Source organism: Petaurus breviceps, unplaced genomic scaffold, assembly GCF_028583685.1.
Source record: "Petaurus breviceps papuanus isolate PSGF00001 unplaced genomic scaffold, PetGlider_PUasm1.0 172, whole genome shotgun sequence".
In the NCBI taxonomy this organism is placed as follows: domain Eukaryota; kingdom Metazoa; phylum Chordata; class Mammalia; order Diprotodontia; family Petauridae; genus Petaurus; species Petaurus breviceps.
In genome coordinates this window covers 4,631,228-4,649,093 of record NW_027185755.1, presented here as the reverse complement: position 1 = coordinate 4,649,093, position 17,866 = coordinate 4,631,228, and the positions used below count along the sequence as shown (strand labels likewise).

Here is a 17,866-nt window from a genome sequence, read left to right as displayed (position 1 = left end):
ACTATACTATACTATACTATACTATACTATACTATACTATACTATACCATATTATGCTATGCCATGCTATACTGTACTATACTCTATATAATACTATAACTTGTATTTCAGCCTTTTTTTTGAAATCCTAAGAAAATCCTCATGAAAATTATGGTTGTGTCCAAGGTGGTAGCATGGCATTGTTGTAAGAGTCCTCAACATGTGGCGGCAAGGTGGCTCAGCGAGTAAGAGCACCAGCCCCAGAGTTGGGATGACCTGGGATCGAATCCGGGCTCAGACACTTAGCACCCACCCAGAAACACCTGGCCGTGTAACCTTGAGCAAGTTACTTAACCCTGATTGCTTTAAAAAAAAAAAAAAAAGAGTCCTCAACTGCTCTTTCGTAAAAGGAAGATAATATTTGTCCTCAACAAGATGTTAAAGGAAACTACTCTGTAAACTTTAAAACATTAAAGAAATGTGAATCATAGTTATAACTGGAATCTTCCCTCTCAGTACCACCTACCTCTCACCAAAGAGAATAATCTGATTAGTACTCCAGGAGATATTAGTGGTTAGTCATTTCCAGGGTATTAGTGTAATGAAAGAGGATATCCATCCTTCATGTGAAATAGAGCCAACCCTAGGGGGGGTGTCACTCTACTCTTCATATCTTAAAGTATTATGATTTATTCTCATAAACCCTACTGTAGAATAGGGGATTGGAATAAGTGGTATCTAAGGTTCCTTCCACCCCTGTATCTAAATCCTATGATCCTGAGTGGGAGGAAGCAAAATGGACCTGAGTGGCAGAATCAGGTCAGGATGTTTGTTGTCCACAAACTTCCTGAATTTAGAGAGTCTCTTCCTCAGAAGTTCTCAAATATGTGTTAAGTTGTTGAAAGGTGCATTGTGTGTCAGAATATTGAATACCCTTTGGGTCATTAGAGAAGTCATGTATCCCTTCTGAATGTTCCTGGGTGTAAATGTCATTCTGGCATCATATTCAGATGTCAGTGACTTCACCCAGGATGATGTCTGACAGAAGCAAAGGTTACTCTTGGTTCCTTCGAATCACCGCATAGGTGATCTCCTACTCTGCATTGGCGTATGGCGAGGCCACAGACAACAGGTCAAATGCTTATTAAGCACCATCTGTGTACTGTGCACTGTGCAGTATTTGGGGAGAGATACCAGATTTAGATAAGGTGTGGCTCCAGCCCACAGCAAACAAGAAGGGAGTAATTGAGTTAGGCTTTAAGGCATTATTAGGAATTTAATTGGGAAAGAAAACAAAGTTGGGTAATATAGTTCAGGCAAAGAAATGTAAGAGGACTGCTTATATTCAGGAGGCAAAAAGTAGCCTGAATTGTCAGTAGGGACTCTTTCACGTTTATCTTTGTATCTACATATTTATTGAATTGAGTCAAAATGTAGCGTATATGACAGGGAGTTGTATGAGATAAAGCTAAAAAAGTAAGGGACATCAGGGCCAGGAAGAAGAGTTTACATGGGGAGGGAGGGAGGGAGGGAGAGCATTTATTCAGTGCTTATTATGTACCAGGCACTTTGCTTAGCATTGGAGTTACAAATGCAAGTAAGACAGTCCCTACCCTCAAAGAGTTTTCATTCTAATTGGGGAAAACCGTCCATAATAATAATTGGTGGTTGTTGTCCTTTGTTCTTGAAGAGGACCAAAATGATATCACTATGTTAGAGTCAAGTTACAATGCTTCCAGCTGTGGCCGATCAGACCAATACAAGCTCAGAATCCAAGCTCTACCACATGTTGGGCACAAATAGTCTGTGTGAACACATGGGGTGAATTCTCTAAATTTGCATGTCTTGTACTTTTTTCTTGAACTACTTCTGTTCTGCTTTACTCATAGAGCACAGCACCTTCTTTGATGAGGGCACTCTATACTAGGCAGTCCTGTGCCAGTCTCTCCCATATCACACAGTTCCAGAATTCTTAAGAAAAACCTTGAAAGTGTCCTTGTGTTATTTCTTATGCATGTGAGCGCTTGCCTTGTCAGTTCTCCATAAAATAGTCAAAATAGCCTCTATTCTGAGTCCCAGTCCCAGGTATCTTAAACTCAATGTGTCTAAAAAGTCAGGCATACTTTGGCATTTGAATAATAATAAAGAAAGCTAGAAAAGCGGATGGAGGAAGCTAAGTCTAGAGAAGGCAAAGTACAGGTGGGAGTGAAGTGAACATGGCTTGGGTTCCTTGTGAGATGAAAGTTCAGGTCAGGGCCACACAGATCATATGAGCAGTCCCAATGAGTGGGCTACAGGACAGAGGTGTCTCTCCGGGGAGAAAGCTGCTAGTGTTCCATAGGAACAACTTAAGATTTTTGAGCATATGCATGGCATTAGCCAATCTGTGCATCAGAAACTGTTGTGGCAGCAATTTTGAGATGAGGTTGGAGTATATGGGAAGAGCAGAAGTGAGAAGACCCATAAGGCCCTGTAACTAGAGATGGTAGGTGGCAGTGAGTAAAGGGGAAGGGGGTTTTCAGTCCAGTATAGCAAGCATTCATTAAGTGCCTGCTGTGTGTGTAGTACTGTTCTAGCTGCTGAGGATACAGAGACAAAAGAGAAAAACCTCTTGGTGCCTGCCTCAACATTGTTAAAACTTGAGGCAGAGTCAGTGGTCGTGCCACAGATAGAAACATCTGTGAAGTCAGTAGGAGAGCCCACACATGCAGAGTGTTAGCTGCCAGCCAGGTACACAGGTCTAGGGCACACAGCAAAGGGCAAACTTGGAGACACAAGGTGGAGATCATCCATTCAGGGAATGACTGTTGATACCATGCTAGTAAATCATATTGGCTAAAGAAAGGGAGGTGGGGAGTCAAGGACAGGCCTAGGCAGGGTGAGTGTTCTGTTGCCTTGCACTGGTTGTCTTGCCATGCATGGTAAGAAATAAGAAAAATTAAGGGTGGCCAGGTAGCACAGCGAGTAAGAGCACCAGCTCCAGTGTCGGGATGACCTGGGGATCGAATCCTGGGCTCAGACACTTAACATCCACCCAGAAACACTTGGCCATGTAACCTTGAGCAAGTTAACCCCAATTACTTAGGGGTGGCCAGGTGGCTCAGCGAGTAAGAGCACCGGCTCCAGTGTCAGGATGACTGGGGGATCAAATCTGGGCTCAGATACCCAGCACCACACCCAGAAATAACTGGCCGTGTAACCTTAAGCAAGTTACTTAACCCCAATTGCTTTAAAAAAAAAAAAGAAAAGAAAAGAAAAAAGAAGTAAGGAAAATTGCATTTCTCTGTGGAGATTGTTACAGTTGCATAAGATTTAGCATAGAAAACATTCACTTGTATATACAGGATAAAACTGCCTCTCCAAAGTACATTTTCCAAATTTCCATGGTCAGTTCCCTTTCCCTAAATTGGTTTGCTTTCTGATCTGCAGATTCGCTGGAAGTACATGATTGTAGATGAAGGTCACAGAATGAAGAATCACCACTGTAAACTAACACAGGTCCTGAACACACACTACGTAGCTCCACGGCGCCTGCTGCTGACAGGGACGCCCCTGCAAAACAAGCTACCCGAGCTATGGGCACTGCTCAATTTCCTCCTCCCGACCATCTTCAAGAGCTGCAGCACCTTTGAGCAGTGGTTCAACGCTCCCTTTGCCATGACAGGAGAAAAAGTAAGTGTGCTCAAACCAGGAGTCACATGCTGGCTATGCATGGAGATCCACTGATATTAAGTGACACCTCCTTAAAGTCACCAGGGAAAGAAGACAAAGATTGCCAGTTCAGTGTACAGTCTGTCATTTTATCAAGAGACATAACATAAGCTGCTAGGAAATAAGGGGGGGTTTTCTTAGATAAAATTCCTGTATGTGCAGAGTACAGTAGCTTGATAGTGTAGTTGAGTCAAGTATAGAGCAAAGGTTCTCAGATGTGGGCTAAGAAACAGATCCTGCCAGGGGCTGAACAGGGGGAAAACTTTTTGTAGTACTGCTTAGACTATTGACTCTCCATATGCAAATGTCAGTTGATAGCGCCCACATAAATAAAAGTTCTTTGGGAAGGGAGGGCCTCGGTAATGGCTGAGATGGTAGGGAGCTTGCCAAGAGTCACACGACTATTTCATGTCTTGAGGACTGGCTTTCTGTGCCAGCTACCTCTCAGAGTATGAGGAGAGATGTTTTATTGCAAGTGCTCATAAAAGGTGAATTGTACAAATTCTATAATAATAATAACAATGACTGACATTTTTTGCTTTTTGGAGGGCAATTGGGGTTAAGTAACTTGCCCAAGGTCACACATCTAGTTTTTGTGTGTTTGTGTGTGTGTTAAGTGTCTGAGGCCAGATCCGAACTCAGGTCCTCCTGACTCCAGGGCCAGTGTTCTACTCACTGCATCACCTGGCCGCCCAACAATGACTGACATTTGTATATTACTTTGTGTTTTGCCAAGTGAATCATATACATTGTTTCATTTCATCGTCACAATTCTGTGAAGTAGGTGCTATACCCATTTCATAGATAAGAAACATGTTACTTAGATTAAATGATTTATGTAACTAATCAGTAATGTAGGCAGAATTTAAACCCAGATCTGCCCTGGTTTGTATATTAGCACTCTATGTCCAGTGATAAATTATTTTTCTTAGTCAGTAGTTTTAAAAGATCAACGGCTATGAAAAGTGATCTTATATGACTATTGAATAAATATTAACCTCCTTATGTCAACCTGCCTTGAACCACCTTCTCTTCTCACTTTACTCACCCTACACTCTCTTGGTGACTTTATCAGCTCCTAGGGTTTCAAATATCATGCAACTGACTTCCAGGTCTCTCTATACTGTCCTAGTCTCTCTTCCAAGTCCCAGTCCCATCAGTATCTTAAACTCGGTGTGTCTAAAGCAGAAACTTATTATCTTTCCATTAAAACTTATTTCTTTCAATGGTACCACTATCCTTCTGGTCACACAGAATCATAACCTTGGAGTCATCAGTTCTCTGTTCTCCCTCACCCCACACCTCCAGTCACTTGCCAGATCTTGTTGATTCTACTTCTACAACAGTCCTCAGATCCATTCCCTTCTCCACATATAAAGCCCCCATCTGTTTAGCACACCTGCATCCCTTCTTCACTGGACAGTTATTGCAATAGCCTCCTAATTGGTCTCCTTGCCTCCAGGCTATTCTTTTTCCAATCCATCTGCACATAGCTGTCCGAATGATATTCTTAAAGCAGAGGTCTAGCCAAGTCACCACGCTGCTCAGTGAACTCCAAGGGCCCCATCTAGGCTCAGGTACAGACCTCTGTGTGGGCTGGTTAAGTCCTTCTTTCTGGGTAGTCCAGACAGCCACACTCGCCTTCTGGCTGTTCCTCTCTCACATCGTTCCACTGCCCATCTCCATATTCTTGTTTGGGTTGTATCTGTACCATACCTGAAATGTATTCCTCACCTCCATCTCTTAGAATCATTTCCTTCGGTTAGCTCCCCATTTACTCGAGCCACTTTTCATGTCCCCCTAAGCTTCTGGTACCTCTCTGCCAAGTTAGATGGTATTTTTACATATGTATTCCTATTTGTGTTCATGTTGTCTGCTCCCGTAGAACGCAAACTCCTTGAGGACAGAAGGGAAAGCTTTTGTCTTTTTATCCCCAATATCTAGCACACTGCCTTGTGTGTTGATTGATTAATTGATTTCTGTATTTGCATTTTAGCAAAGATTCCCTGTCTCCTCAGAGATAATGGTTTTATTTTTTTGTGTGTTAATTCGTGAAAAATAGGTAGACCTGAATGAAGAAGAAACTATTCTGATTATCCGACGTTTACACAAAGTGCTACGTCCTTTCCTGCTCAGACGGTTAAAGAAAGAAGTTGAAGCCCAGTTACCTGAAAAGGTCTGTATAGGTATCTTCAGGTATTTTGAGCCCACCTTGTCAATGTCTCCCTTGTCCCACTCTGATCTTGCCATCTGCCTGAGTGTCTTACTTACATCTCAGATTCAGAGTGTCCAAAATGGAATTTGGCCTGTTTTCTTAAGCTTACCCAACTGCCAGAATCATTTTTGACTCTTCTCTTGTAATCCATAACCAATCAGTCACCAAGGCCAGGTTGTAACTTTGCATCTCTCATATTGGTCCCCTTTCCGCTCACACAGCCTCTCCCTTGTTCAAGCGCTCATCACTTCTCTCCTGGACAGTTGAAATAGCCTTCTCGCTGGTCATCTTGTTTCTAAGTCCTCTGCCTTTGTTAATTCATCCTACACACCTCTGTCAAAATGCATGAGGCATAGGGATGACCATGTTATTCATAGCCACTATGATAAAACACTGAAACCCTTGGGCTGCACCAGTTGATTTCAGACCCACCTTTCTAGACTTATTTCACACACTTGTCATCCTTGCCAGTTGACTACTATCTGTTCTCCAGTCTTCCCCAGCTCTCTCCTACCTCCATTCCTTAGTGTGTGAGTTAGTGTCTAGAATATACTGTTCTCCCTCCTCATCTTTTTGAAATCCTTCACTCCATCCTCACCTCCACCTCTCAGAATCCTTAGCCTCTTCCAAAGCTCAGTTCAAGGGCTGCCTCCTACATAAGACTTTCTGGTGCCCCACACCTTCTAATGACATACCACCCCTTTCCCCCAATTGTTTTGTATTTATATGTATATAAATTGTTTCCTCCGATAGAACATAAATAAGTGCCTTGTTTTTTATGTCCCCAGCACTTATCACAGTGTCTGGCATGCAGTAGCCATTTAATAAAGACTTGTTAATTTTTGATTGATTCCTTCAAGGCCCAAGTTCAGGTGACACTTTCTCCATTAAGCTTACCCTGGTTCTCCTTTTTTTCACTATTCTGTCCCCTACACCCACCACCCACCCACCCACCTGTCCCCCAAATACACACACCTAAAAATAATCACCCCTTCCACAAAACATTTGGCCTGGATGTCTCCTTTATTTGTGAATATCATCTCCCCTAGTTGTCCATTCCCCACCTTACCCCATTGAATTCTAAGTTCTTTAGAAGGACTATCATTTTTCAGCATTATCTCCCACATAGTAGGTACTTAATAACTGAGTTTTCTTTTTCTTTCATGATAACCCTTCTAGAAAACAGGACTTAGTGGTGACAAGCCAAGGGTGCTGGGGGTCTCAGGTCCATCAGGTTCTCTTCTCAGCCAGGCCCTTAACTTCAGAACACATTTTTATCCCACTGCCTTCCTCACTGTGCACTACCATGAGAAGGGGTTTGGTGGACACCTCATGGAATATTTAGGCCTTATCGAAGAACTGCTTTCCATCAGTGGTATTTTTTGTGGCTTTCCAGGTGGAGTATGTGATAAAGTGTGACATGTCTGCATTGCAGCGAGTCCTCTACCGGCACATGCAGGCCAAGGGTGTGCTGTTGACAGATGGCTCAGAGAAGGACAAGAAGGTCTGCCATGGATCCTCATCCACCCTTCCTCCCCCCCTGCCAGGGATGCAGAGACTCGGAAGAACCTGAAAGTTGATAGGGATTCATTCCTTTTGCTTGATTTTGGTTTTATTTGTAATATAACATTATTAGCACCTTAATTGACAGATTTCCTGGCCATTTTAGCTATTGCTTGACTTGGCTTGGCTCAGAGGGCATTAAGCTAGTGTCCACCAATCATATGAAAATTAATCATTGTAATAATGACTAGCATGGTTCCGTATATGAGAGTTTGTGGCACTTTGCACTTATTAGTCCTCCCTAGCATGTGCTAATCCTGTGTTTAAACATAGCTCCCCCTAATCTCCTTTGGGAGTATTTGTCTGCAAGGTTCTGGAATATTTCCTCACTCATGTCTTCCTGCCTTTGATGAGCTGTGTGGGCCTTGCCTTGCCAGCCTATCTTTCAGAATTGAGATGTTGTGTCTCCTCACTTGTTTTATGTGAATATGAAGATTGAGAGAGTTCAAACAAATTCTTCAAACTTTATCAGTGGAATTTGTGAGAATATTTTTTTCCCACATGGCAAAGCGAAAAATAACCCTTTGTAAAATGCCTTGTTATTTAGAGTATTATTGTTATTCAGTCATCTGTCAGCTAATGAGAAAAGCCTGTGGGTCACTTCCTAAGGTTCTCTCTGAACTGGTCCTCCTGCTTAGAGTGGGATCCTGACTGAGAAATCTTCTGTTATCCTAGGGCAAGGGCGGCACCAAGACACTGATGAACACCATCATGCAGCTAAGGAAGATCTGCAACCATCCTTACATGTTCCAGCACATAGAGGTAAGGCGGATTTCAAGAAGTCCCTGTCACAGGAAGTATGTGTTATCTGTTACAGCAGATTTCCAATTTCCAATTTAGAAAAACTTTTTCTTAGTATTCAGGATGGGCTCAGACATGGGTCTTCATGATCCCATCATGTCAGAATGATGAATCCCTGGGTGTTTTGGTACAAACAAATAGCTGTTCCTGTGTGGCCCAAATATCCCTTCTTGTCTTTTCACAGAGATGCACAAGTACTGTTAAAAAGACAAAAGTCACCAAATCTTCTTAATTTTTATACTATTTCTCTTCTGGAGTTATCAAGAAGACTGTTGCTTTTCACAGTTACAGAACTTTGATTAAATAGCCAATCTCTAGAGCCTTTCACATCCGAGGAACAGTTATGGATTGTACAGCAAAGCAGAAAGTTAGACTTAGGACTGAATACTCCAGAGCTCAGTGAAGCCCCTATCAGAAATGGGAAATATTTAACAAAATAAAAATACAATACAATGTAGATAATGTTAATTTGTGATATTCTAAGTTCTTGGCCCACAAAGAGATCCATTTCTTAAGTTTGACACCACTGTTTTAGAATTTCTAAATCTCTGTGGGGCATAAATAACTGTCCTGTTTTGTTTGCAGGAGTCATTTTCTGAACATTTGGGATTTACTGGAGGCATTGTCCAAGGGTAAGAGCAGCACTTACTTGGGATTTCAAGTATCCAAATGGAGATGGGCTTTTTATAATGTGTCTTTGATTTAAAAGCTCCAACCTTAACGTATTAAAACAAAATACACATAACTTTACTTGATTTTGGCTTTATCATTATTAGTATAATCTACCACTATGTATATATGTATATATACATACACACATTTTAGTTTTATTGATGTCTTCTATTTTTACCTCACTTTAAAAAAAAAGGAAAAAATAGCTTAACAAAACCAATCACTGTGTCAACCAAATCTCATAGGGTATACATTATTACACACCTGTAGTCTCCTACCCTTGCAGTAGGGATAGAGTTACATTTTCTCATCTCTAGAGCCAAGCTAGTTCATCATTATAATTACACAGATCACTGCATTTCTTTTTTTGTACTTTACTATTTGCATTGTTGTTACTGGATATATTATTTTTCTGGTTCTGCTTAGTTTGAATTAAATCGGTTCATACTTCTTGGAGCCGAGTAATATTCCATTACATTCACAAAACACCATTTAAAAAAATTATTTGTTCCCCAATCAATGGGCGTGTACTTTGTTTCCAGTTCTTTACTGTCACAAAAACTACTCTTATGAATATTTTGAAACCCACCCTTCTCTCTTGTTTGGATTTGGGATTTGAGGGTTTTCTTAATATATGTTATAATATAAATCATCAGCAATCAACAAAAACAAACATGATAGAAGAACAGGGAAGAGTACTATATAAAAATCTGAACTTGTTACAGAGGTTTTTAAATATACGTGTTAACTTTAACAAGATAGTAATAAAATTGCTCTATTTGTGTTCCCCCTCTTGCATTTTCTTCTATTCATTATTTGAAGTGCTTTGTTCATATTCTTTTTTCATGTCTACTAGCACTACCTGAGTAGAAGCTCTGCCTTGTAACAAATATGTGTGCTCAAGCAAAACAAATTAATACATTGGGCATATCTGATTCTGTGCCTTTAGTCCATCAACTTTCTGGCAAAAGGAGGGAGGAATCTTTCATCATTAATTGTTTTACATCAAAGTTTCTCCCCTTATTATGATCATCATGTAAATCATTTGCTTGGTTTTGTTCATTTTACTCTTCATCACTTCATATAAGTATATGTATATATTACGTACGTGTGTGTGTGTGTGTGTGTGTAGATATATCTCTGAATCCATAATAGTCTTCCTTTCTTTTGGCACAATAAAGTACTTTATTTGTTAAGCTATTCTCCAAATAATGGCCACCCATTTTGTTTCCAGTTCTTTGCTACCACATAAAACACTTTTTTTTTTTTTTTTAGCAATTGGGGTTAAGTAACTTGCTCAAGGTTACACGGCCAGTTATTTCTGGGTGTGGTGCTGAGTGCCTGAGTCCGGGATTCGATCTCCAGGTCGTCCCAACACTGGAACCGGTACTCTTACTCGCCGAGCCACCTGGCCGCCCCTGAGCAATTGGGGTTAAGTAACTTGCTCAAGGTTACACGGCCAGGTGTTTCTGGGTGGGTGCTAAGCGTCTGAGCCCAGGATTCGATCTCCAGGTCTTCTCAACACTGGAGCCGGTGCTCTTACTTGCTGTGCTACCTGGCCGCCCCCACATAAAGCACTTCTTTAAATGTTCTTAGAAGTCGTTTTTTCTCATCCTTGTCCTACTTGCCATCCCTGCAGTGTTTTAGCATAGAGTCACAAAGATCTTCCTCCTTTTTCTGTCTCAGCATCCTCTTTCTCACATACCATGTGTTTTTTGTTTTTTTGCATACCAGCCTGGATTTATACCGAGCCTCTGGAAAGTTTGAGCTCCTGGATCGAATTCTTCCCAAGCTCCGAGCAACCAACCATAAAGTACTGCTCTTTTGCCAAATGACCTCTCTCATGACCATCATGGAAGATTACTTTGCATATCGTGGCTTTAAATACCTCAGACTTGATGGTGAGTTTTAACAGAGAACTTTTTATAAAATTGTGAAAACTGTCTTTTAATCTAATGATTCCTTTCCCTGAGTTACTAAAAGCATCTCAGCTTCCTAATTAATCCTCACAGAACCCTGTGAAGGAAGCAAAGGCTTCAAAGGCTTCAAATGATCTTTTCACTTTATAGATGATAAAATGGATCCATAAAAGTTTGACTGTGACCTCAGTCTCTTAGCTTTCCTGTCAAGTGCTTGATCCAGGGTAGAGATGAAATGCCCGCTGGCCCTCTTCCCTGTTGGGACCAGTTCAGATTAACCATTGTTCTGTGATTCTGAACCCAAGCTTAGTTGGTAGTTAAGGATCCTGGATATTCTGTTACATCCAGAAGGTTGGCAGGAAGTGTTTAATTTGCATTTGACGACTTAAAATAACCTCTGAATTTTGCTTAGAGCTCCTTTGATCACAGTTGATATTGACCAAAGAGGCCTCGACAGCTCTCTGCTATTTCCACAATGCAGTCAAATTACATACTCATGAATATAAGAAATTAAAGGGCCATGGCCATTACTTGGTTAGAGTGCCTGCATTTCCCAGTCTTGAGAGCCTTTCCATTCTGCCCAAGAGGATTACTAGAAAGCAGGTGGTTTGCTATTCATTCGAGCTAGAGAAACATGATTTTTGTATTCTTACCCTTAGAAATGTTTCTCTTTGCAAAGCAAGAAGTTGCCTCAGTAATAATATAAGACTCCACAGCCCAAGCTACCTGCCTTTATTTCTCAGGTTAGTGAAAACAGTAATTTAGTACTCCATTCACACCTGACACACTGAGGTGGCCTGATTGATTGGTCACCAATACCTTCTTTAATAGGGTGCATATCTAAATCCCTTTTTGGGGGGGGGCAGTATCAGTCTTGCCCATAGTTCCTATGCCTTATACAAAGGACCATCCCCTGTAGCTTCCACCACCACTGGGGGGGGGGGGGGGGGGACCAGTGTTTCTAGTCATACTCTTGCCCAATCACAAAAGGAGCTTATTTTGGGCTTTTTTGTTTTTGTGGAAAATATGTTTAAAAATAAAGTTATTTCATGGTATAAACTGAATTTAAAAGTATTTATTCTTCACATATTGTACACATCTCCTTAAGTAAATGTTTACTTAGATTAAAATGGCCACCTAGGTGGGGTGGGGGTGAGGCTTGATTTATATAAAGAACTTTATAAAATTTATGTGTGAAGCTGGGTAAGCTACTTACTCCTTCCTGGGTTGGTTCTAACTCTTAGATGATGTCAAAACTCCTAACCCTTTTCTTCTTTGGTGCCCATCAGGAACCACGAAAGCTGAAGACCGTGGTATGTTGCTGAAAACCTTCAATGAACCAGGCTCTGAATATTTCATTTTTCTCCTGAGTACTCGGGCTGGGGGACTTGGGCTGAACCTCCAGTCTGCAGATACTGTGATAATTTTTGACAGTGACTGGAATCCTCACCAGGTAAAAGAAAATTGGAACTAAATGAAAGGATTCTTGATAGATTCCAAAAGCAAAGGAAAGCTGTCCCCCCCGTTATGAGAAAGGGAATACAGTCATGCTTCCTTCTTAAGTTTAAATACCAACTTCCTTCCTATTTCAGGTATTCTGAGCAGTTTAATACATGAACTACAAAGAGAACCTATTGAATCTCTTTCTCTAGAGATTGTTAAAACCACTGTTTTATCCATCTGTTATTTATTGTTTGTTTTTTTGTCATCTGTTTGGATGGTGAATTCACTTGGAGACAAGTAGCTGAGCTGGATGGCCTCTTGAGATTCCTTCTTATACTCATTCTGTAAAAGCACAGACATATTATTAATATTCACAGGTAAACCAAAGGATAGATCCTTCAGAGTACACTGAGTTGTAGAGTCTGAGATAGAAGGCATGTTGCCTCCCTCTTTTCCACCTAAAAATAGCTGCTTTTCTCAGGCTCTCATTCTGTGTAAAGTGTGAGATTACTAAAGAGAAAAGTCACAACAAGGGACTTGCCCTTTGTATTTTCTGCCAAGGATACAGGAATGCAAAGTATGAATCCCTCCCTTGTGGAGACTTAAGGACTGCTTTCCTCATCTAACCTAGTCACTGACTATTTATCTACTTCTGTTCACTTTGTTCCTTATGTGTCCGGATATAATCCAGAGACCGAATAAACAAGGAACTATCCTGGGTCATGTGCTGCTGATGGCTCTCCTGTTCTAGAAGCCAGTACTCTCATTTATACTAAAGGTGTGCCTAGCATTGTTCCATGCACATGGGAAGCACTCAGTAAATATTTGTTGCTTTTGTTATATTCATGAGGCAGCCATGGAAAAGAGTGTGTATGGTGACATACAGATCTTCCCAAGAATGAAGTAGTAAAATCTGAACTTTCTTCCCATAGCCTTGAATCCCAAGGCAAATGGAAGCTTCTGAAGGAAAACTGAGGTGGTATGTCCTTCTTCTAGGGCCCACTCCAGAGGTGGTAATGACTCTGGCCTCAGCAACTCCATTTATCCATGATTCATAGAAACATGAGCTAGTTTTCTCAGTTGCTCTGCTAAAAACCAGCAAAACTGGCCTTTTAATTGAGCTTTTCTTTCCAGAAGTATAATTCTCTCTAATAGCAGAAGCTTTTTAGACAACTCCCTGCTTGGCTTTGGGGGTATCTGTTGTACCAGGCATGTCTTTTCACAAAGGCCCAGCCTTCTGAGTGACATTGAAAGAACCTAATTTTTTTTCCTAGAGAAATCTGGATTGAAATGACAAGCAAACAATTTCCTCTTTTAGGACTTACAAGCACAGGACCGTGCCCATCGTATTGGGCAGCAAAATGAAGTCCGAGTCCTCCGTCTTTGCACAGTTAATAGTGTGGAAGAGAAAATTTTGGCCGCAGCCAAATACAAGCTAAATGTTGACCAGAAGGTTATCCAGGCTGGTATGTTTGACCAGAAATCCTCCAGCCATGAGAGAAGAGCTTTCCTCCAAGCAATCCTAGAGCATGAGGAACAGGATGAGGTAAGAGGCCAAATGAACCCTGCCCTCTCTCTTTCCAAGTGTGAATGGTGAATGCATGGATGCCTTTCCTTTTTTTCCTTTTTTCCTTGGTTTTTTTTTTTTTTTGCTCTCTTATGTTTTTTACATCCCTGGAATAAAGGGAGTGTGGGCTGAAAGGAAAGAGGATGAGTACTTGCTTTTCTTTAAAGTGACTTTTAGTGCTGGTGAAAGATGCCGGATTGACAGCCCTGGAGACTGAAGTCCTCTATTTATCCACAGAGCAGACACAGCACGGGTAGCGGCAGTGCAAGCTTCGCCCACACTGCCCCTCCGCCAATGTGCCTCAACCCTGACTTGGAGGAACCACCTCTAAAGGTGAGAGGGGTAGTTCAGTCTCCATGCCCATTCAATCCTTGGCTTCTGTGCTGAGGTGGCCAGCAAAGGGCCAGATCTGACGATGTGTGTGTGTGTATGTGTGTGCTTTCTGTTGCCATGTGGATACTTGTCCACTGGAAACTGGACTGAAACCTCAACCTCATTTCCCATGGACCACCGAATAGCTGTCAGGTGGTAAAGACTGTCGGTGTTGAAATCCACTCACTTCAGCTCCTTTTAGAGTCTCCACAGTGGAATTAAGTATTTAAAATCTTGTAGGAAGAAGATGAAGTTCCAGATGACGAGACCGTTAATCAGATGATTGCCCGACATGAAGAGGAGTTTGATCTTTTCATGGTGAGCACCAAAGGCTGGACTAGGTACAATCAATAGAGGGCCACAGGGAATGTGGGATTTCCTGTTGAGGACCTTTACTAGGAGAGACAGAGAATATAAATATTAAAGGGATGCTTTTAATAGTTTGTATGCATCTACAAGATTGTTCCATAACAGATAGTTTTTAGTAAAATACTAATATCACTAGCCAGACTCCAGAATTTGACTGGAGAGAGAATGAACCCCATCATTCTTGATAAAGAATAGGAGTCTGAGGGGTGGACTAGAATTATGCTCTCATCTCCCATTGGTATGTCTTGTGGTAAACAGAGCAGTAATTGTGGTCTTCACTTCAATGTGTTGACTTAGTGAAACTGAATGAGTCTCTCACAGGGAGAATTCAGTCCATCAAAGACTAATAGATTTGAGGAAGAGATAGTAAAATAACCTTTGTTTGCTGCTTGTGGATAGTTGTGGATTTCTTAATTCCATCTTCTCTCGGGAAGGGAAATGGTGACTATATAACCTTAACCAAACATAGCTCCTAGGCCCACCTGTGTCACCTTGTCAACCTGGCCCCTCGGAGGACAAAATGATGTGTTGCTTCAAGGAAGCTTTAAGCTCTGGTATCCTTGCAGCCATGAAGTGAGCCAGAGGCTTGTTCTAGAGCATAGCAATAGAATGGTGCATTAGAGTAAGGCTGTCCAACAGCATCTGCACCTGGCAAATCAGAACTTTGCCTTTAGATTTGACTATGCTGGAATAGGGATAAAGTTACTTTATGAGCTGGTTCTTTTGTGCTTATGGAAAGCCTCTCCAGCTAAAAATACAGCTGAGGTAGCTGATTATCATCTCATCACCCAAGGCCTTTCTAGCAGGAATAGAAATAGTCAGTGGCCCCCTTAATAATTGCTCCTGATTTTCCCACGGCCTTCTGACTTCCTCTCACTGTGTCCTAGCGCATGGATCTGGATCGTAGGCGAGAAGAAGCTCGAAACCCCAAAAGAAAGCCACGCCTAATGGAAGAAGATGAGCTTCCATCTTGGATCATTAAGGATGATGCTGAAGTTGAGAGACTGACCTGTGAGGAAGAAGAAGAAAAGATGTTCGGGCGAGGCTCCCGCCACCGTAAAGAAGTCGACTACAGCGACTCACTGACCGAGAAGCAGTGGCTCAAGGTATATACTGTAGGTGATGGCTTCATTCTGCACTGATTTTTTTTCAGACTACCCTTGTTAGTGTCCTGGGGACCTTAGTCTGTGCTGAGAAACTAGTCGCCTGCCCAGTGGGTTAGTCTTGAGTAAGAATTTTATTTGAAATCTGACTGGCTTCCAGCAGTTCTTACTCAAGTTTATTTTTATTTCAGTGTCAGTGAGGCTTAAGTAGCACAGATGTTAATACAAATGTAATTTCTTCTTTGAAGGAGAAGTAGGTTCCCTCAATTATATCAAGCCATATTATTTTCCATGAGCTCCACCCTGATTTGTGTTGACTAACAGATGTCCTCTGAGGATGTAAAAACTAATAAGTTTATCTAAGTATATTTCTGTGTAGGAAAAAGTGTCCTCAGCTGGACAGTAATGAAAATGTGACAAATTTATATTCTTGCTCTGTCCTTTTTTCTATGCATGTTTCATTCAGAATACCACCTATCTGTTATTAAAATGGCTTATACATGAGACAGTAAACTAGTTTACAATTTATCCTGCTTTAAAAAAAATTAAAAACCTAATAAGTTTAATAAAGTCTGTACTATGACCAGAGAGACCAGAAGGCTGGATTCTCATGCCAGCCCTGTACAGTGGACTTATAGTCAGAAAGCCCTGAGTTCAAGTTCTGCCTAAAGATGCTTCCTGGCTGTGTAGCCCTGGGCAAGACAGTTTAATTTCTCTTGACCCCAGTTTCATCATTATTAGAGAGGAGTTTAAATTTGGTGGACTCCATGGTGCCTTCCAGCTCTTAAGTCTATGATCCAAAAAGATGAGAAAATGTTCCTCTTCCACTTCTTTACAGAGTTGAGCTTGCAGATGCATATACTGTCAGTTTTAGTTGACATGTTTATTAGTATTAATTGACAACATATATACTTACTCTTTTATTCTGTGTTAAAAGAGATGGCTCACTAGGTAAGGCAGGGTGAAAGGGAATATTGAACACTGGAGATGATATAAAAACCAAAAGATCAATAAAAAAAATTTTAAGAAATATGGCATCAGAGTGTGGCCTCATTTTGGTCATTAAGTCAGCCACCTTGAGCTCCCTGGTCAGAGTGTGGCCCCCTCTCATTTATTTCAGCTGTTGATAAATTCCACTTAAATTTTGTTAAGAGGGGCGGCCAGGTCGCACAGCGAGTAAGAGCACCAGCCCCAGTGTCGGGATGACCTGGGGATCGAATATGGGCTCAGACACTTAGCACCCACCCAGAAACACCTGGCCTTCTAACCTTGAGCAAGTTACTTAACCCCAATTGCTTAGGGGTGGCCAGGTGGCTCAGCAAGTAAGAGCACCGGCTCCAGTGTCGGGATGTCCTGGGGATCAAATCTGGGCTCAGATACTTAGCACCACACCCAGAAATAACTGGCTGTGTAACCTTGAGCAAGTTACTTAACCCCAATTGCTTAAAAAAAATTTTTGTAAAGAACCTAGAACTGACAGAGTACTATGCTGTAGTTGTTGATTTCTGTCCAAATATTGTCCCAAAAAAGACCAGAGGAAACAAATTATTTTGAAGTGGGTTCAATTTGGTTTCCAGGGAGTAGGGGGAGGCAGGTGATATGATCCTGTAATGAGAGAACCAAGCCACTCACCTGTCCCACCAGGTCACAGCCTTGCTGCGTTTCATTTCCAAATAACTCAGTGTTGTTAACTGTTGCTTTCCAGCCATGTATATGCTCACATTTATAGCTTGCAACAGATTTCAAAAGCAGAAAAGGATTAAACAGGCCTGTAAGGTCAGAGTAGTGGATGCAAGGTGAAGCATCTTGTGCCTTTGTAGCATCTGATCTCAAGAGGCTTAGAGCTGTGAAGAAAGCCACTGCCAAGAGAAACCAGTTTCTTGTGGGCAGGGCTGGGGGTCGGCTGCATGACTTACTGGATGGAATGGCAAAGCCTAAGACAAATTCAGCTTCTAACAAGGAGACTGTCTTGTAAGGAAATCCTGAGGAAGTGGACCGCCACCTTGTGGAGAGGCCTCTGCTGGAGGACCATGAAGTCCCCATCTTTCCTGGGTGGGAAAATTAACAGATTCTAAACCGTAGAGTCTTAGAGCTGGAAGGGGCCCTTAAAGTTAATCTATTCCAACCCCCTCATTTTACCAGTAAGAAAACT

The 17,866-nt window shown here is 41.6% G+C and overlaps 1 protein-coding gene across 5 annotated transcripts in view; it reads left to right on the top strand.

The window, feature by feature from the left end:
- The window catches only part of SMARCA4 (SWI/SNF related BAF chromatin remodeling complex subunit ATPase 4), a 129,044-nt gene that overhangs the window by 95,219 nt on the left and 15,959 nt on the right, over positions 1–17,866 (top strand). For 2 of the 5 annotated variants that reach the window (XM_069083047.1, XM_069083046.1), the window contains exons 19-28: positions 3,409–3,651; positions 5,753–5,866; positions 7,302–7,409; positions 8,144–8,230; positions 8,855–8,901; positions 10,676–10,842; positions 12,150–12,313; positions 13,622–13,849; positions 14,483–14,560; positions 15,499–15,717. In XM_069083047.1, the coding sequence (XP_068939148.1) occupies positions 3,409–3,651; positions 5,753–5,866; positions 7,302–7,409; positions 8,144–8,230; positions 8,855–8,901; positions 10,676–10,842; positions 12,150–12,313; positions 13,622–13,849; positions 14,483–14,560; positions 15,499–15,717 (1,455 nt within the window). Of the gene's footprint in view, positions 1–3,408; positions 3,652–5,752; positions 5,867–7,301; positions 7,410–8,143; positions 8,231–8,854; positions 8,902–10,675; positions 10,843–12,149; positions 12,314–13,621; positions 13,850–14,107; positions 14,204–14,482; positions 14,561–15,498; positions 15,727–17,866 lie in introns of all 5 variants that reach the window. The other 3 variants (XM_069083042.1, XM_069083043.1, XM_069083044.1) reach the window with 3 other exon arrangements.